The sequence below is a fragment of the Sclerotinia sclerotiorum genome, genomic scaffold (assembly GCF_000146945.2).
Source record: "Sclerotinia sclerotiorum 1980 UF-70 scaffold_14 genomic scaffold, whole genome shotgun sequence".
NCBI classification, from domain to species: domain Eukaryota; kingdom Fungi; phylum Ascomycota; class Leotiomycetes; order Helotiales; family Sclerotiniaceae; genus Sclerotinia; species Sclerotinia sclerotiorum.
The window spans coordinates 830,510-847,847 of NW_001820822.1; the positions used below are offsets into that span (position 1 = coordinate 830,510).

The window sequence follows — 17,338 nt, forward strand, 5'->3', positions numbered from 1 at the left end:
AGGCTTCATGAGCTGCATGTAACCGTCGCGGAAAAATCACTGATTGGCTAATAGCTAGGTAGTAGCAATATCCAAGAAGGGAAGGATACATAAGCGGCAATTGCTGCAGAATCAACGTTAAGTCCGCTTACCGGTAGGTGGGGTATAAAATATAATATTTGCTTTATCTTTTTTCTATTTCATTTCTATATCCTCATAAATGATGTATTCAACTCCCCTTTCTAATGAGCTAGGTACATGCTCGGAAATCGATACTACGTTCTCAACTTGAACGCATTGAATGGACTTCGGATTTTCAATATCATCCTGTTCTCGAAAGTCTTTATATCCTGCTCATTAAAGAATGATAAGATGATATTTGAGGATCTCAGAGTTGACTGATCTGCTTTCAATCGAGAAGAAAAGGTCATGGAATCACCAATTCCAAAAAGAACAAGTGCACGTTGCATGCAGAACTCATCGTACTTTGATAGCCCTGGGACCCATTCATGGATAGAAATAAGTACTTGACTCATGTCAAGCACTTACCCCGACAACTAATTTCGACTTTAGAAGTTGCTTCAAAACTTTTCAACATTTGTGGCCTTGGAATCTGAGTTATGACAACACCTGGATCTAAAGCTAAATTTAGGTGTATAACATCGAGGCCCAGACACTGGCAAGCTCACGAAGACTACCAAGAGCTTGTGACTGCATGTCATCCTGTCTATGCACTCGAGGTTCAACCAGCTTCAGACAGCAGCTGGTAACGTCACATAGCTTAAGAAAGAACTACAGGTAATAGTCTAGAGTAGCTGTACTAACACCACAAATGCGGTTGACTGCTTTTGTTGAAAGAGTTGGAGGTATCATAAGCAAACAAATCCCACCGGTCCCTCCACTGATGTGTTGATGTAGTCGACCGTTGGAATATGATTGACCAACAGCGGTTGTAAGATATTAAGATCTTACATGCAAAGTCTTTGCCTAGAAAAGCTTAGATCACTATATAATCCGCTACCTTCTGTTCCCCCACTCTTTCCTTCATATGCGTCGTAGCCTACAATTCTACCTCTCCACTTGTAATTTCGCGAGTAACTTAAGCTTACCACATTCCTTGACATCTTTTGGAAGTGGGAGATGGCTCCATGATCGAGGCGAAGTCAAGGGAAGTTCTTTGACAGAAAATCTAGTGATGAATGATATTATTAGAACCTTGAATTAGATGTGCAACATTTTGTTTACGAGGTGATCGAAGGAATGGCTAAGCATTAATGATGCGAGATATGAAGGCAGATCTCTGCAGATAACTTAGGGGTTCGTGAGAGCTTGGTTCGAAGAATACAAGAGATCCATCGTGCTAATAATTTCAGGGCAAAGTAAAGTTTTTGGATTGAGCTTCTAGAAGAAAGTGCACGGACGGCCAGAAGAACCTCTTTTTTAAGTTTTCTGGAAAGTTTTGGACTTAGGTACGTCCAAAGTTTAAATTTGTGTTTTGACTAAGGACGGATGAAGTCATCTGGGAATAGTCCCTCTCAACCCCATTTACGAGTTGGGCAACTCAGAGGAACAAGTCATCCATATCCTACTCCAAGTCTCACCTCAGCTTATATTGTTCATGGCTCCTTCTCCATTACATCCTGCTCTAAGACCTAAATGGAGTATTTGTTGCACATCTGATATACCCCTTCTAATAATATACCATCAGAATTGTACTACACCCATCTAAACCCGAACACAAGCCACGATTTATTTAATTTCCACCCTTTCTCCACCCCCTTCTCTTTTCCTTCTTTAGTCGTTTTGTTGCATGTCTATTATACCTACCTAGCAATAATACAATATCTCCATCCCACATCTCTACCAGCAATTCCCGCCTCCAGAAACAAGCGTCTCCAACCCATCTCCACTTCCTTCCACTCTCTTCCACTTTCTTTCCTTTTGAGCAATCTCTGCGAAAAGCTTCCAGACCTCAAAACTCAAATGTTGCACATCTATTATACCCGTCTAATAATAATAATATCCCATTTACCATCTCTTCCTTATAATAACAACATTGATATTAATATAAATCCTCACACACAATTCCGCCGCTGCCGTTCGTAAACTCCACTTTGCGGCTCTCACGCTTCAGAAAAATAATCCCAAGCCTCATCCTAGCGCGAAATTTTAGCGCTGTATCAGAGCAGTTCCTGGTTTGTGATCTCACTCGGTAATTACAGTGGAGTTTCAGTCTTATTAATTGATAGCTCTCGGATCTCCTATATTTTGACGAGAAAGAGCGGCTTTTTCGGTCCCGATGAAAAATTGTTGCCCGAAATTTAAAGTTATTGATATATTATTACTTTTCGATTGTTCTCATATCGCTTTCATATATTTGAAGATGTGTAAAGCGATTATATATATCCTCTTTTGCCGGGTGCTCGAACAATGCCGAAGTTTTTTTTAAAAAAAACTTCAAAACTCCGATTGACGATGCCAAATGTCACGTTCCCTCATCAATGGCAAAACATGATGCATATATATTCTGGCAACACAGATACATAGGCAATTCTCATCATATCTCCTTTAAATACCATTATCCCCGGCGTTTGCTATATTTTCTTCTTTTTTGGCCTAATCTTCGGGCATCCGTTATCGTCAACAGCTGTCACGGATTCTTATTTGTACCAAAATGCGTCCCAGAATTTTATTCCAATATGGTACCTTGCAAGCGATATATGAGAGCTTGAACCAAAATACCTAAAAGGATTTTGATGCTGTATGTGATAATATAATTGCTATGCTAGTGCTTGCAAGACAACAGAACCATTACCTTGTTTCAGGTTTGCTCTCTAGCGAAGAGTTAGCTGTGATGAATTTCTCTCAAACCCATATCCTAATACATATTTAATGCGGCAAAGGAGGTCAATACACGGAGTAAAATGGTTTCTAGTAATAATATATAAGTTTGCGTATGTCCTTTTCCGAGCGATCATAGGATATATACTTCCCGTCTTTTGATGGAACTAATATCTTACTGCAACAATGCTTAAACTGCATATGGACTTTAGCTAATAACGCCGAGTATTGAATAAAGTCCTTCAATATATGGAATAGTACCTAAAGTGTAGTTTCACTTGATATGTACATAACCGACGCCTCGCAAGATCTATCTCTCGATCTTAATGTACATTTCTCATACATGTTCTGCTCACATTATAAGTTCGGAAAAGATTCTCAGAGTCATGGTGTGAGGAAATTATTCAACTTAGTTACGCCGCTGTCGGTATGAGTATATTCTATTCCCCACGGGTGACGCTGTCGATATCGCTTTTTAATGAATTGACATCTACTAAAAAATTTTAATGTTGTTTTCGGAAACAAAAATATCATCGTGACTATCTATTGCGAACCCCGCTATTCGCAAACCGGTACTTGAAATATATCCTTTGCAGAATTTATTGCTAAGTCGTATTAATAAATGGACCTTTTTTCTCATAATTAACTCGTGCCTTGACTTGTTATATTGGATAAGTCCCCCTACGAGTAGTAAACTCCCAAGAAAACTTCATGAACTGATCTCTTACAGATGTTTACCAATGATCTATGAGTACCGCTTTTAGATTGGAAGAGAATTTTCTAGTCAGTGACGACTCTTACCTGTCCATTCCTTAGATCTGGATTGACCTAACTGAAGAGTGATTGTATTCTCTTACTACCCTCCCCTTCCTTAATTCATGAATGAATAGGCATATAAATACCGTGGACTAAGTCTAGTACCCTACTTTTGGATTACCCCTCTTTTGGACCACCCTTTTACACCAAAAATTACCATTTTCAGTTATTAATGATTCAACAACGAATACATAAAATCAATTAAAATATTAATAACAACATTTCCATATGAATATAAAAAGATTCTGAAAATTTCAGATTCTTCACAATTTTATTGATCGATATTTTGAAGATTGAAATTTCGATTTTCGATTTGTATAAAATTTACATATAAATTCAAAAAACATTAAAATTTGAAATAATTTTTGTTGAAAAGTTATTCAAGATTTTAAGGATTTTAAATTTATATATAAATTATATAACGTGACTTGAATAGAAGTGGGTCATGTCATGATATATGTGACGGAAATCCCTGCTTTCCTCCCACCTTTATTATATAAGAAACCTCAGGTACATTAACCATGTCCACACATGATACGATTACTCGAGATTAGTATGCGATTTAGGTGACCTGAGGATCAGATCCGGACAAGTACTAGGTATCAATGGTTATCGGTAAAGTAAGATCATTGGAGGAATAAATATGACTTCTTTTTGCCTAGCCATTGCGGCTAGGCCATTCATTTGTGTATATATAGAGTAGCTATCCCCATCTACAGGTGCTCTTCACCTGTAGATTCTAAGTTAAATACAATTGCTGGTCTATAAACACCCTTTTGGTCACAATATAGGTCAAAATCACCCCCTCATTTCTTTATTTTACGCGTTTATTCAACACACAATGGATCGAAAGTCATCAAATCATAATGAATCGGAAGATAATATTCAAAAGGCTATAGAAAGTCTAAAAAATAAAGAATTTACCTCAATTCGAAGTGCTGCTATTCATTTTAAGATTCCGAAGTCAACCCTAATAAATCGAATGGCTGGACGACAATCATGCTCTCAATCTCACGAATCCTTTCAAAAACTTTCCAATGTAGAAGAGAAGACTCTAGTACGATGGATCTCACGATTGACAGCTACTGGATACCCTGCAACTCCTGGGTTGTTGAAAGAAATGGCCCAAGAAATTCTAAATCAGCGCGTCATTTTCGCGTCATCATCTACCCCTCCATCTTTTCAATCAAATCATATAGGTCAATGATGGATCTATAGGTTCTTAGATCGATATCCTAAACTTAAAGGAACCTATTCTCGTAAATTGGAATCTGCAAGGCATAAAGAAGCCACATTTGAAACAATTTCAGCATAGTTTTCAACATTTCAAGCACGAATCGAAGAACGACATTATGAACTCAAGAATATATATAATATAGATGAGATAGGATATACAATTGGAGAAACAGAATCAACACGTATAATCGTGGATTCTACTCTCAAATCGAATTGGAAGATTACAGCAAAAAAACAAGAGTGGATAACTGTATTGGAATGTGTGAATGCAGATAAAAGCTCTTTGCCCCCTATAATCATTTTCAAGGCTCAGAATACCAATACTGCATGGATTCCAACTAATACTCCTCCACATTGGTATTTCTCAACAAGCAATAGTGGGTGGACTTCTAATAATCATGGCTTTGAATGGATACATAAGGTTTTTGAGCCAGAATCTCGAAAAATATCAGGAGATCAGCCTCGATTATTGATTATGGATAATCATTCTAATCATATTACAGGAAGTTTGATTGCTTTCTGCATTGAGAAGGAGATTGATCTTCTTATTCTACCACCTCATTGCTCGCATCTACTTCAGCTATTAGATATTGGAGTGTATAGACCAATGAAACGATATCATGCCCAAGAGGTTGATCGATACTCTCGAGCAGGAATACAACGAATACAACGATCTGATTAGGTACAGCTTTTTCAAAAGATAAGAGGAAAAGGTCTTACTTGTCAAAATATCAAAAGCGGATGGAAAGGAGCAGGTTTGAATCCATTTAGTCCTCGTCAAGTTCTAAATAATCTTCCAACCCCGCTTTTACCACCACCTTCCACTCCAAATACACCAGCAAATCCAGAAGATCTAGATCTTTCTTTGCTTAATAGCTCTTCCCCGAATGATATTGAGCTGCGACAAGCAAATAAGGTACTCAATTCAGCTTTATCCGCTAATAATCTGCTTACTTCTCCAGTACAGAGATATGCAAAGCGAATTACCCATCAGATTGAAAGCTTAAATGCTGAAAATGCTATTCTTCGAAAGGAACTTCAAGAATATAAAGAGTTACTTGAGACACGAAAGAAACGAAAAAATGGAAAGAGAATAAAATTAAAAGGTGAATTTGTATTTAGTACTGAAGAAGTATTGAAAATCATCGAGGAGGCTGAACAGACACCCTTGCCTAAACGACGACATGGTAGACCATCTAAGCGTCAAATTGATCAAGTAGAAGAAGAGATGGAAGAAGAAGAGGATAATGATAGTTCAGTTGGATCAGTGATAGTTGTGGATCACCCTGTAGCATGTAGGACAAGGTCAAATAGGAAAATATGATTTTTGTGACCCATATCATGACATGACCCACTTCTAGTCAAGTCACGTTATAAAACAAAAATTAAAATTTTAATCATTAATATCTCAATCAATAAAATTACAAAAAGTCAGAAATTTTCAGATTCTATTAATAATTATATAGTAAAACTATCATTTAAATTTCATTCAATTTTATCAATTAATTGTAAAGTTATTAATAAATGAAAATCATGATTTTTGGTATAAAAAAATGGTCCAAAAGAGGGGTGGTCCAAAAGTAGGGTACCAGACTTATGGTCTGAAGAATTCGAAAGCATTGGTAAATACCTTTAGATCTCAAAACATAAACGTCTCTATCTTTGTGAAAGGTTTCTACGAGAGACAGCTAGGAATATATGATCTCTGAATAATTTTTCTAGCCAGGATTTGTAGAATTTCAACTCCCAAAATATCGCTGTCATCGTATTTCCCATCATTTATCTATACATGTTCATTGCTATTGTGGGAACTAATCATCATTTTCTGTTTACTTTCACCGAATAATAAACTCAGTAAACTATACATACCGTCCTCTTCCCTACCACTCTGATTCATCAACATAAATCATTGAATCCCACCACGCATCAAGAATCAAGAGAGCGAGACTCATACAAGACCACAACCATTAATTTTTGACGTTTTCAGGTGAATGAATAATATAAAGATGAACATGAACAGAGAGCTCTTTATATACTTATAATTATATTTATTACTCATTTCAACCTAATCTTTACAAAATATACTATATTCATAATCTATTGATTTTTACTCTACTTCACCATACTCTTCCTCATCCTTTCGCCATATTCCTTTAACGTTCCTCATTTATACTCAAATCTCCCTCTCTACCAAAGTATAAAAGTCCCTTCTTTGTCTGCCTACAAGACATAACCACATCCCACATTGAAACCATCAAGCCAAAAGACTTCTTTAACTGCGTAATCATTATATTATGTCGCATCCTACTCTAAAAATTAGACTTACCTCTTACTGCCCCAGGTTAGTACAGAAATTCGTAAGCTGTTGTGATATTGCTGTTGAATTTTTATTACTGTTGTTATGTAAGATTATTTTAATATTTACTTCTTTTATCATCACTGAATAGTCACTTGCACTTTCATTTCTACTTCTATTTCCGTTCCCACCCAATCATTTATTTAATCATCGAAAACTATATCAAATATCTATATCAAATCAACAAATAAACTTTCCTTACACACAAGACTACATTCCTCAAAGCCTCCATCTCCTTACACATGGTAAATGAAAGTTTACTTCAAGTATAGAATACGTTTTTATATATCTCCCATATAATAGATATTTTCTCCGAGCACCTCCTCCAACTTCTCAAATATTACTCTGTCCACCTATATATATACATATAATTATTAATTACCATATCCATCATACCCATAACAGTTCCGTCTGCAAATACGAGACTATGACTACTGTACTATGACAAACCCCCATCGTTTAGGGGTAGTATTGAATGTGTAATATATATAGAAGCAATGATGCTTCGAGATTAGTATTGTTATGAGTCTACACTGGTGTATAGGTGTTGACCTCCTGGGATCTTGGCAGCATATGCATATATATTGCATGATGCATATAAGGAGCAAACAAAACTCAACTTTTAATTCATTCTTTCCTTTTTGGTATACTGTTTGTTTCCTTTCAATATTTTTGATTTCAAAGCACTTTAATTCCGAAGGCTGAATACCTAACCTTATTCCTTCATTTTTTTTTGAATATATGCTCGCAGCTTAACTGCTTAGCTAGAGAATCAATCAATTCAATCTGATACTCTTTCTGGTCTCAAGAAACCCAACAATAGGTGCTGCTTCCCCCGAAAAATCGTTCCGTTGATTTGAAGAATTGATTTTTGACTCTGGTATTACCGGTTCTTTTAACAGTCTTTTTGTTGTTATTCCTATCACCGTCAATGCCATCGTCTAATATTAACAAAATAAGTTTTATTATTTATTATCATTAAAATCTCCTTTGCCATCCTTTATCCTAGCTCTCCTCCTTCCAACCACTTCTCTTTTTCAGTACTTTCACCCCCTAAACCCCCTCCCCAATCCTTTGTAGTAATGATCAATTTAATCATTATAAAGGTTATCTTATTCTCATACTACGAAAAGTTCTATTCAAAGGTAGAATATATCAATGGCGCAAGCGCTACATATACCTTTATCGTCGTTGCCTATAGTGAATATCACTATACCTGTGACGGAAATCCCTGCTTTCCTCCCACCTTTATTATATAAGAAACCTCAGGTACATTAACCATGTCCACACATGATACGATTACTCGAGATTAGTATGCGATTTAGGTGACCTGAGGATCAGATCCGGACAAGTACTAGGTATCAATGGTTATCGGTAAAGTAAGATCATTGGAGGAATAAATATGACTTCTTTTTGCCTAGCCATTGCGGCTAGGCCATTCATTTGTGTATATATAGAGTAGCTATCCCCATCTACAGGTGCTCTTCACCTGTAGATTCTAAGTTAAATACAATTGCTGGTCTATAAACACCCTTTTGGTCACAATACCCCTCTTAGTTATACTTTTAATATTTAATATTTAATATTATGTTAAAGTGAATGGTTCCTGCGTAGCACGTGCACAGGGCACTAGTCCTGTTAGGACTAGATTGAGAAGCTCTCTTACAGAGAGCTTCGCACTTCCGTAGAACTTAGAAGAGAGATTAACCTACTAGACCAATATTACCTCAGTTCTGCCCTATCAGCTTCCCACTATTCCCTGTGTGAGGTCATTCCTTTTAACATATTATTTATTATTTATTATTTATTATTTTTATAAAAATTTTAAATTCAAAAGCTTTTCATTATAAAATTATATATAAAATTAAATTATTAAAAACCCTAATCTAAAAATCCATTCCCAAGACACCAATCAAGATTACAAACACAAAACTTTATATTCCTTCTTGCAAGTACGAGTTTCATCATCTTATAATTTTTATTGCTTTCATTTCCCTCCAATTCAAGATATGATATTCTTGTTACGATAGTAACAATTGACTAATTAGGAGAGCTTGGGCCTTGTGCAAAAGCGATCAGATTTCATCGAATTAATATGTGATCTGGGCCACCTTAAGATCGTATGTGCACGCACTGTCAGAAAGCACGTGACTTGGAGCTTTTGGAGCTTGAGGATCCAAAAGGATCCAATGGAGCCTTTGGAGCTTAGGATCCAAAAGGATCCAAGGGAGCATGAATATCTATATAATCAAGATGGATTCCCTTTGTATAGAGCTTCGTGCTCAAGATCAATCATTTAGTATACTCTACTATTAGTTACGAATTGCATATCATTGTCATTACTTTAAGTCCCTGCTTGACGCCTAGTTATAAATCACTTCGAGAGCCTAGAGCACTTCCACGTGATCTAGACGGCAAACCTCGTAACAATTCTACACTATGTCAAAGAAGTTCATGGTCATCCTTTAACACACCATAAGTCTAGTACCCTACTTTTGGGCCACCCCCTAATATGGGCCACTTTCCTCACCAAAAATGACAAAAATCGACTTTTATAACTTTCTTATTTATGGATATAATTCTCTTAAATTCAGAATATAGATTTATTACTTATATAATAGTAGATTCTGAAAATTTCAGATTTTTCGCGATTTTATTGGTCGAGAAATTGAAAGTTGAAATTATGATTTTCAATTTGTATGTTATGAGGTTTGCCATCTAGATCACGTGGAAGTGCTCTAGGCTCTCGAGGTGGTTTATAACTAGGCGTCAAGCAGGGACTTAAAGTAATGACAATGATATGCAATTCGTAACTAATAGTAGAGTATACTAAATGATTGATCTTGAGCACGAAGCTCTATACAAAGGAAATCCATCTTGATTATATAGACTTTCATACCTATCGTTCCTTCGGCCCCTTCGATCCCTTTATCGAAGGGATCGAAGGGATCACATGACTTCGTATGTGGTCATATGATACGAGGCCAGAAGCCGTTGTAACAAAAAGGGTGGCCCATATTCGGGGGTGGCCTAAAAGTAGGGTACTAGACTTAATACATGCTGATTAGTGTACAGAGTATCCATTTACCTGCAACACAAGATTGCTGTTAAGAGAGTTGAAATGCAGTTCTGGATGGTATATTTGTTTGCGACAGTTCTTCTGATGATGTAATATATAAAGTCCTTCTAGTCTTTTCTGCTATGAGATTATTCGGCACGGGTTTTTTAGGGTAATAATAGCATAAGTGATCTGACTAATTTGCTTGACACAATAAATATATCATGAAATCAAACATTTTTTGAACTCTCACAGGGTTTGTCATCTTATAGTAAATTCAACTTGCGTTACCAGTGCTAAAATCTAGTGGAAGTTCAAACGCTGCAGACTTGCGAAATGTACCACGTGATCAAATTAACACCCAATGCCATCCACCCATCTCAAGATATAATAAAGTCCACCACCAAACCAACCATAAGAACTTCCAATTTAATAATTCTACAAAAACAATCCCAATCTTTTCTTACTTACTACTTACCTTCCATAAAATCAATATATCCACCTAATTAATACATTGTACTCATACATATCACCCAAAACGAACGTCACAGAATCACAAAGTCACGATATGTGCACGTGCACTACCTACCTACACAAAATTAACATAACATACCTACCTACGGAATATGATGATGATGATGATGAAAAGTGACTAGTGCTCTTCGAGGATCTTGGATCGTCGTGATGTTAATTTTAAATTTTATGTGCGTGATTACTTGGGTAGAAAGATAAGAAAATGGGAAAATGAGGATCTTCGTAATTATAAATAAAAATGTGAGAGATGTGATGTGGCTGTGTATAGATACCTAGGTAAATAGGTATTTTGTTATAAAGGTATGGTTATGGAGTGTTTTAGTACATAGGGAAAGTCGTGTTTTGATGGAAGCTGGGGAGATCTTTTGTAGATCTTTGTCTGTTACTGTTTTTTTTTTTGTTTTTTTGTGCGACGATGTCGATGTTGTTGGATATGTAGAATCTGGATGTATGCATTTGTGAATTGATTTAGGTAGGTAGGCAAATGTAAGATCTTAAATATCTGTGAATTTTCTCCCAATCTCTGGATACGGGAAAGATACACGGGTGTCCTGAAAGAGTGCTCCTGAATCATATACATACTTGCATTAGGTATCTGAGCATAACTAGCTGATACTAAAATAATGTAACTCGAATGTTGATTTTTCTAGAATAGTATGATTTTAGTGTATTTACTTGAAGGTTGACCGACTGACTGACTGACTGACTGACTGACGGCTTTAATCAATTTCGAATGGAAACTTTCTAGATAGGTAGGTGAAGATATCGATATTCGTAAAATCAAAGTAAAGATACTAGGTAGATATTGAGGGCAGGAGATTTTAAATCGGTACCGAAGCGCTTGTACGGACGTATAATTTGATGTTAATATGACTGAGTAGTACGTGGCACCGAGATGATAACCTTAAAGATGGTGGATACTCGTATCTTTTGCTTGGGATGAAGATGTTTATGATTATGGAAAAGATGTCAATAATGATCAAGTACCTACTTGTATAAATACTTGAATAGAGATGATTCGTTTCTATTTCTCATTTCTTTCCTCTCTCATTTATCCTATCACACTCTTCAATTGATTCTTTCTTTCATTCGTCCTCTTAATTCATCACTCAACAAATCACTTTTCAATTCCTTCCGTTTGTATTTATTAGGCCCAGGTAGGTTATTCCTGTTCCTGATTATGCATGGCATTGGCACATTATCACCTGCAGTATGCGGCAGGGAATAAGGGTGTACTAATCAATGATAGGGTAAAGCTCCAAACATCCATGACCATCCATGAGAGACTTAATTTCATTTCCATCCCATTCACCAATAACACGCGTAATTGATGGAAGGGTCCGTGGCTTGTACCTGGAGCTTATCTATTTTAGGATTAAGGTATAATCTGATTCCCCTGCGTCGTTCCTGATTTGTCGCTAGAAATAGGTAGCGTAGGTAGTAAACATCATGGTAAAAGATCCCCAACTCCGTAAACCACGCACACATCCTAAATTCCCATGCAAATGTCAAGAACTGCAAGAAATTGATCTTAACTTGAAAAGGAAATAATTGGATCGATGAATTAAATTAGTTTGCATAATTAGCATGGATTTTCAACCATTTCTCCGCAATCCGCTCCAAAGTTCTTAGGATACCACCAAGAAAGAAGAGACGAACCCTTTTCCATGGTAGAGTGCGGATTTACGAAGGGAAGTGAAGTACCTACCTACCTACTAGGTACGTACCTACGCTTGTACCACCCATTACACCACAACCACAACCTCAAGCACACCACGCCCATCACTCTTTCTTTACCTTTTTTTTCTTTCTCCCTCTTCCCAAAATTAACCATCATCGTTGCTTTTTCCTCCCCTCAAATCCTCCACATCTCTAGAGTTTAGAGTCAAAAATAACTCTATCTCGTCGTCCTTCTTTTATCGACGAGGATCAATAAAATTCATCGACAATTCGAATCCTGAGAATTGTTTACTCAACAACATTGAACCGATCAAAACACAGTCTCAGCGACAGAAAATCCAAATAATCGATTTACATTCTTTTCACCAACCGCACAAACGCGATCGGCCACCACCACATCACCTTTATTCGAATAAAAGTTACATACTGCGACATTACTAGCCGATGAATAATTGATAATTACAATCATCTCACCAATATCGTACACCAGCAACGAAATACTTCATTCCAATTCGAAAGATTTCGCAACTTCGAATAATAATTAACGACCATCCACAATACTTATTCGATACGCAAACTTCGATCTCTAAAGATGAAAGGTCGTTCTCATCAACATGCCCGTCATGCGAGACGCTTTGGATTAGGTGAACAAGATGAAATTGCAGCACCAATTGAGGTCAGGAAACCCAATCCAGATCCAGCATTGCAAACAATTGTATCAGTCGTATATGTAACGGCTGCACCAACCTTCAGCGGATCAATTGCAGGCTACTCAACTGTCGGACAAGATGATGAAACAACATCAGCTGAAGTTGAGAAGACAACATCTTCTTCAACCAAAACTACCGCCGCCAAAACAACAAGTTCCAGTTCCTCAAGTCAAACTCACACTTCATCCGCCGCTTCCACTCTTGAGACTTCTGCTTCCAGCTCCACCGAGCTTCCCAGTTCCATTATCGCGACATCATCTGTAGGAAGTTCAGTTGCTCTTCTTGCCGCCACCAATAATGCACCAACATCAAGTTCAGCAACTGGTACCTCCGCGAGTGCATCTTCTACTGCTACTTCTGCTGCAGACACATCAAGTTCCGGTATGAGTACGGGTGGTAAAGCAGGATTGGTTGTTGGAATCTTACTATTGCTTGGAGCCTTACTTGTACTCCTCTTGTTCTTCTTTAGGAAGAAGAAGCAGGCTGCTAAGAGAGAACGTCTCGATGATGAAAAATCGGCCATGGAAGCTTCCTCTGCTCGACGAGCAGAAGTTGAACGTGCGGAAGCTGCACGCCTAGCAAGTCTAGGTGCGGCTCAAGGAGGAGCAGCTCATCAATTATCTCTGCGTCCGGTTACAGAATTCCAGCCCTTCAACGAGAAGCAAGGCCTCAATCAAGCACCAGCTCAAACCGGTAGCATGTTGACGCCAATAATAACTACCCAATCTGTAGGACAGGAACAAAACATGAACAACCCATTTGGAAACCACGCGGAAGCTATTGATACACCCAATACCAATGGTCCACCTGTCATAGAAGGTTTGAACGCTGGAGGTGAAATAATTGCTGCCTCTGCCGGTACTGCTGTCGCGCTTTCTACCACTGCTACCACTGCTAGCCCTACTACTCCTCCCGCTCAAGGTGCCCCTGCTCCCGCTCAAGTCAAACCCGTTGGTCTAGCTCGCAGTGCTTCTAAAGCTGGAAATGGTCTTAGACAAATAGACTTCACTACCAAAAGCAACACAGCTTTAAGCCCACCAAGTCCATCTGGCTCTGAATTTAGTACTGTATCAGGAAACACTCAAGCTCAATCCGCAACTGGTACGGCTATTGTCGCAGCTGGTGGTCCTCCAAATACCACTGTTCACCGAGTTCAACTTGATTTTGCACCTTCCATGGATGATGAACTTGAGTTAAAAGCTGGTCAATTGATTCGTATCTTGCATGAATATGATGATGGATGGGTAAGTGGTTTTCACTTTTCTTTTAATTTCATTCGATAATCCACATGCTAACGAAAAACAGGCTCTTTGTATCCGTCTCGACCGTTCTAAACAAGGTGTTGTTCCTCGAACTTGTCTTTCTACTAGACCTGTTAAACCTCGTCCTCAACAAGCTGGTCCTCAAGGTTCACCTGCTATGCGCAGTCAACAAGGTCCTCCTCGCATTCCCAACAAGGATGGTCCACCTTATCCATCGTCTCCAGTGGGTAATCGAACAATGACACCAAATGGACCATCACCAAACGGACCACCAAGACCCATGCAATCAAACGGACCATCACCAAACGGACCCCCAAGACCTATGCCATCAAACGGACCATCACCAAATGGACCACCAAGACCAATGCAATCGAATGGACAAGGTCCTCCTCGTGGTCCTGGTATGAAGCAAGGTCCTCCTAAATCTTTGTCGCCAAATGGACCCTTACCAAATGGACCTCCAAGACCAATGCAACCAAATGGTCAAGGTCCTCCTCGTAGCCCTGGAATGATGCAAGGTCCTTCTAGAACAATGTCGCCCGCTGGTAACAGACCCTTGACACCTCAAGGTCAACGTCCAATGGTTCCTCCAAATCACCCAAATCAAAAACGTTCAATGACACCACAAGGTCTACCTGCACCAAGCATCACAATTCCACAAGTTCAGGCAAACCAGCAGCGACCACTCACTCCAACAAATCAACAAGTGACTCCACCAAATGAGGGACGTGCTCGCAGTGATTCGGATACCGATCCTATTTCCAGACAACCAAGTCCTCCAATTACTGCAACAGCACCAATGGATGCTCCTTCATCTCCTCCAAACATCAGAAGTCCAGTAGAAAGAAAGCCTCTTCCAGGTCAAGCCTTGTAATTCACATATCTATCTAGCAGGGGTAATAGATCATCTATGCCTCAGTATAGACTTCCTTCAAGTATAAAGATAGGGTCTTACATATGGCGCAACTGGGAACTGGATCCAACAAATTAAATTCGATATGAACAGAACGACGAATGTACACAAGTTTCTATTGACGCATTTTCATCTCATCATTGAGCAAATTGTTCAATATTTTCCTTCTTCACTCCTTTGCACAGAGTTTGCAATATTTTTGTGGATGGTGTTTTTAGTTTTTTCTTTTTTACGTTGTTTTTCGGAGGAGTTCACAAGCAATATTAATACACTTATTACATGGGCTAATAACAGTAATGTGTATCTATGGACATTCTCATTTCTACGACGAAGCTTTTTTATTTTCGAGGTACCTTTCTTTTCTTAGGAAAAAGTTAGGTCTGAGTCTTTCAGGTTTTGATGCTAGTCATTGATGGGAAGTTAAGAGAGGGTGGGAGCAGAGAAGTGAGATGAATTGACGATGAAGGAATTTCAATTGACTGGCATGAGATGTTATTGAACCAAGAAAAAGCTGTGCTTTGAATCGATTTGATGGCTTTTTACATGATCCTACCATTTGAGTGGTCTGGCTGATTGATTGATTGACTGGGTTTACTATTATTCAGCAATGAAATTCTGGAGATCGTGAATGAGAAGAGAAGCGATATTTTGCTGGGCCTGCCAACTCATTCATCTGGTTATGAGGCTGGTTAGAGAATGTTTATAAAATGCAAAATGAGATGATGGTATTAGGAAGATGGTACTTTACTTAGCTAGATATGGGAAGGGGAATGGAAGATATTTGGTAGTTAGATAGGAATGATAAAGGAATACTTTTTATTGACTTTTTTGAATGGTTTTTGTGAGGTTTAGGGTGAGGGTTTAGGGTGAGATTTCCTTGTGAGGTTTTTTAATGTGTTCTATTTGTTATGGGGGATGGATGTTGGCTTTTTGCTACGGAGACTGATAGGGATTGGTGAGATTGGATTGTAGTGGTGGGGGTAGCACATGAGAGATGGGGAATGGAGAGAAGATATTCTTAAAATTCCATTTTATTATCTTTTTATTAGATTTTTAATAAATAGTATAGAAATATATTTTTAATTTTAATTTTTCTCAAAGAAAAAGATTAATTAAATAAAAAGAGATTGATATATATTAAATTAAAATAAATAAAAATATTATTATTTTGGATTTTGGACTTTGGTGTTACGAGGTTTGCCGTCTAGATCACGTGGAAGTGCTCTAGGCTCTCGAGGTGGTTTATAACTAGGCGTCAAGCAGGGACTTAAGTAATGACAATAATGATATGCAATTCGTAACTAATAGTAGAGTATACTAAATGATTGATCTTGAGCACGAAGCTCTATACAAAGGAAATCCATCTTGATTATATAGACCTTCGTGTTCTAGCTGATCAGTAGGATCAGTATGGCTCAGTACTGAGCTTGCTGATCCTCACTGAGTCAGTCACATGATATTGGTAACACGTGAGCGTCTTCTTGTTACCCGGCGTAACATTTGGGTCTGGATGCTAAGAGTTGTATTGATTTTTTTTTTCAAGTTTTATTATATATTTGTTAAGGATATTTATTATTTTATAGATATATATAAAGCTGGATTAGATATTAGATATTAAAAATTAAACTATCTCACCAACCACCACTCCTACAAGCCATTTCTATTATACATCTCCACCCAACCTCCTCATCCTGACACCCTCACACCCTCACACCCTCACACCCTCACACCCTCACACCCTCACACCCTCACACCCTCACACCCTCACACCCTCACACCCTCACACCCTCACACCCTCACACCCTCACACCCTCACACCCTCACACCCTCACACCCTCACACCCTCACACCCTCACACCCTCACACCCTCAAACCCTCACACCCACACTCACCTCACAACAAAGAACCCACCAACGCCCACCCCCGCATCCCTCAACCTATCCCCCCCCCCCC

General features: G+C 38.2%; 4 protein-coding genes across 4 annotated transcripts; 2 read left to right on the top strand and 2 right to left on the bottom strand.

Moving 5' to 3' along the window:
* Positions 1-174: 174 nt before the first annotated feature.
* On the bottom strand, positions 175-1,103 carry SS1G_09916 (predicted protein; the record flags this gene model as incomplete). The annotated part of the gene is made up of 4 exons (XM_001589233.1): positions 175-329; positions 529-621; positions 669-771; positions 1,089-1,103. 4 exons carry the CDS (start codon positions 1,101-1,103, stop codon positions 175-177), a joined length of 366 nt encoding a protein of 121 aa, XP_001589283.1.
* A 4,389-nt stretch (positions 1,104-5,492) lies between these two features.
* On the top strand, positions 5,493-6,196 carry SS1G_09917 (hypothetical protein; the record flags this gene model as incomplete). Its single annotated transcript, XM_001589234.1, has 2 exons — positions 5,493-5,554; positions 5,611-6,196. The coding sequence occupies 2 exons, from the start codon at positions 5,493-5,495 to the stop codon at positions 6,194-6,196; spliced, it is 648 nt and encodes a 215-aa protein (XP_001589284.1).
* An 829-nt stretch (positions 6,197-7,025) lies between these two features.
* On the bottom strand, positions 7,026-7,472 carry SS1G_09918 (predicted protein; the record flags this gene model as incomplete). The annotated part of the gene is made up of 2 exons (XM_001589235.1): positions 7,026-7,181; positions 7,431-7,472. 2 exons carry the CDS (start codon positions 7,470-7,472, stop codon positions 7,026-7,028), a joined length of 198 nt encoding a protein of 65 aa, XP_001589285.1.
* A 5,620-nt stretch (positions 7,473-13,092) lies between these two features.
* On the top strand, positions 13,093-15,346 carry SS1G_09919 (hypothetical protein; the record flags this gene model as incomplete). The annotated part of the gene is made up of 2 exons (XM_001589236.1): positions 13,093-14,454; positions 14,516-15,346. The coding sequence occupies 2 exons, from the start codon at positions 13,093-13,095 to the stop codon at positions 15,344-15,346; spliced, it is 2,193 nt and encodes a 730-aa protein (XP_001589286.1).
* Positions 15,347-17,338: the final 1,992 nt, after the last annotated feature.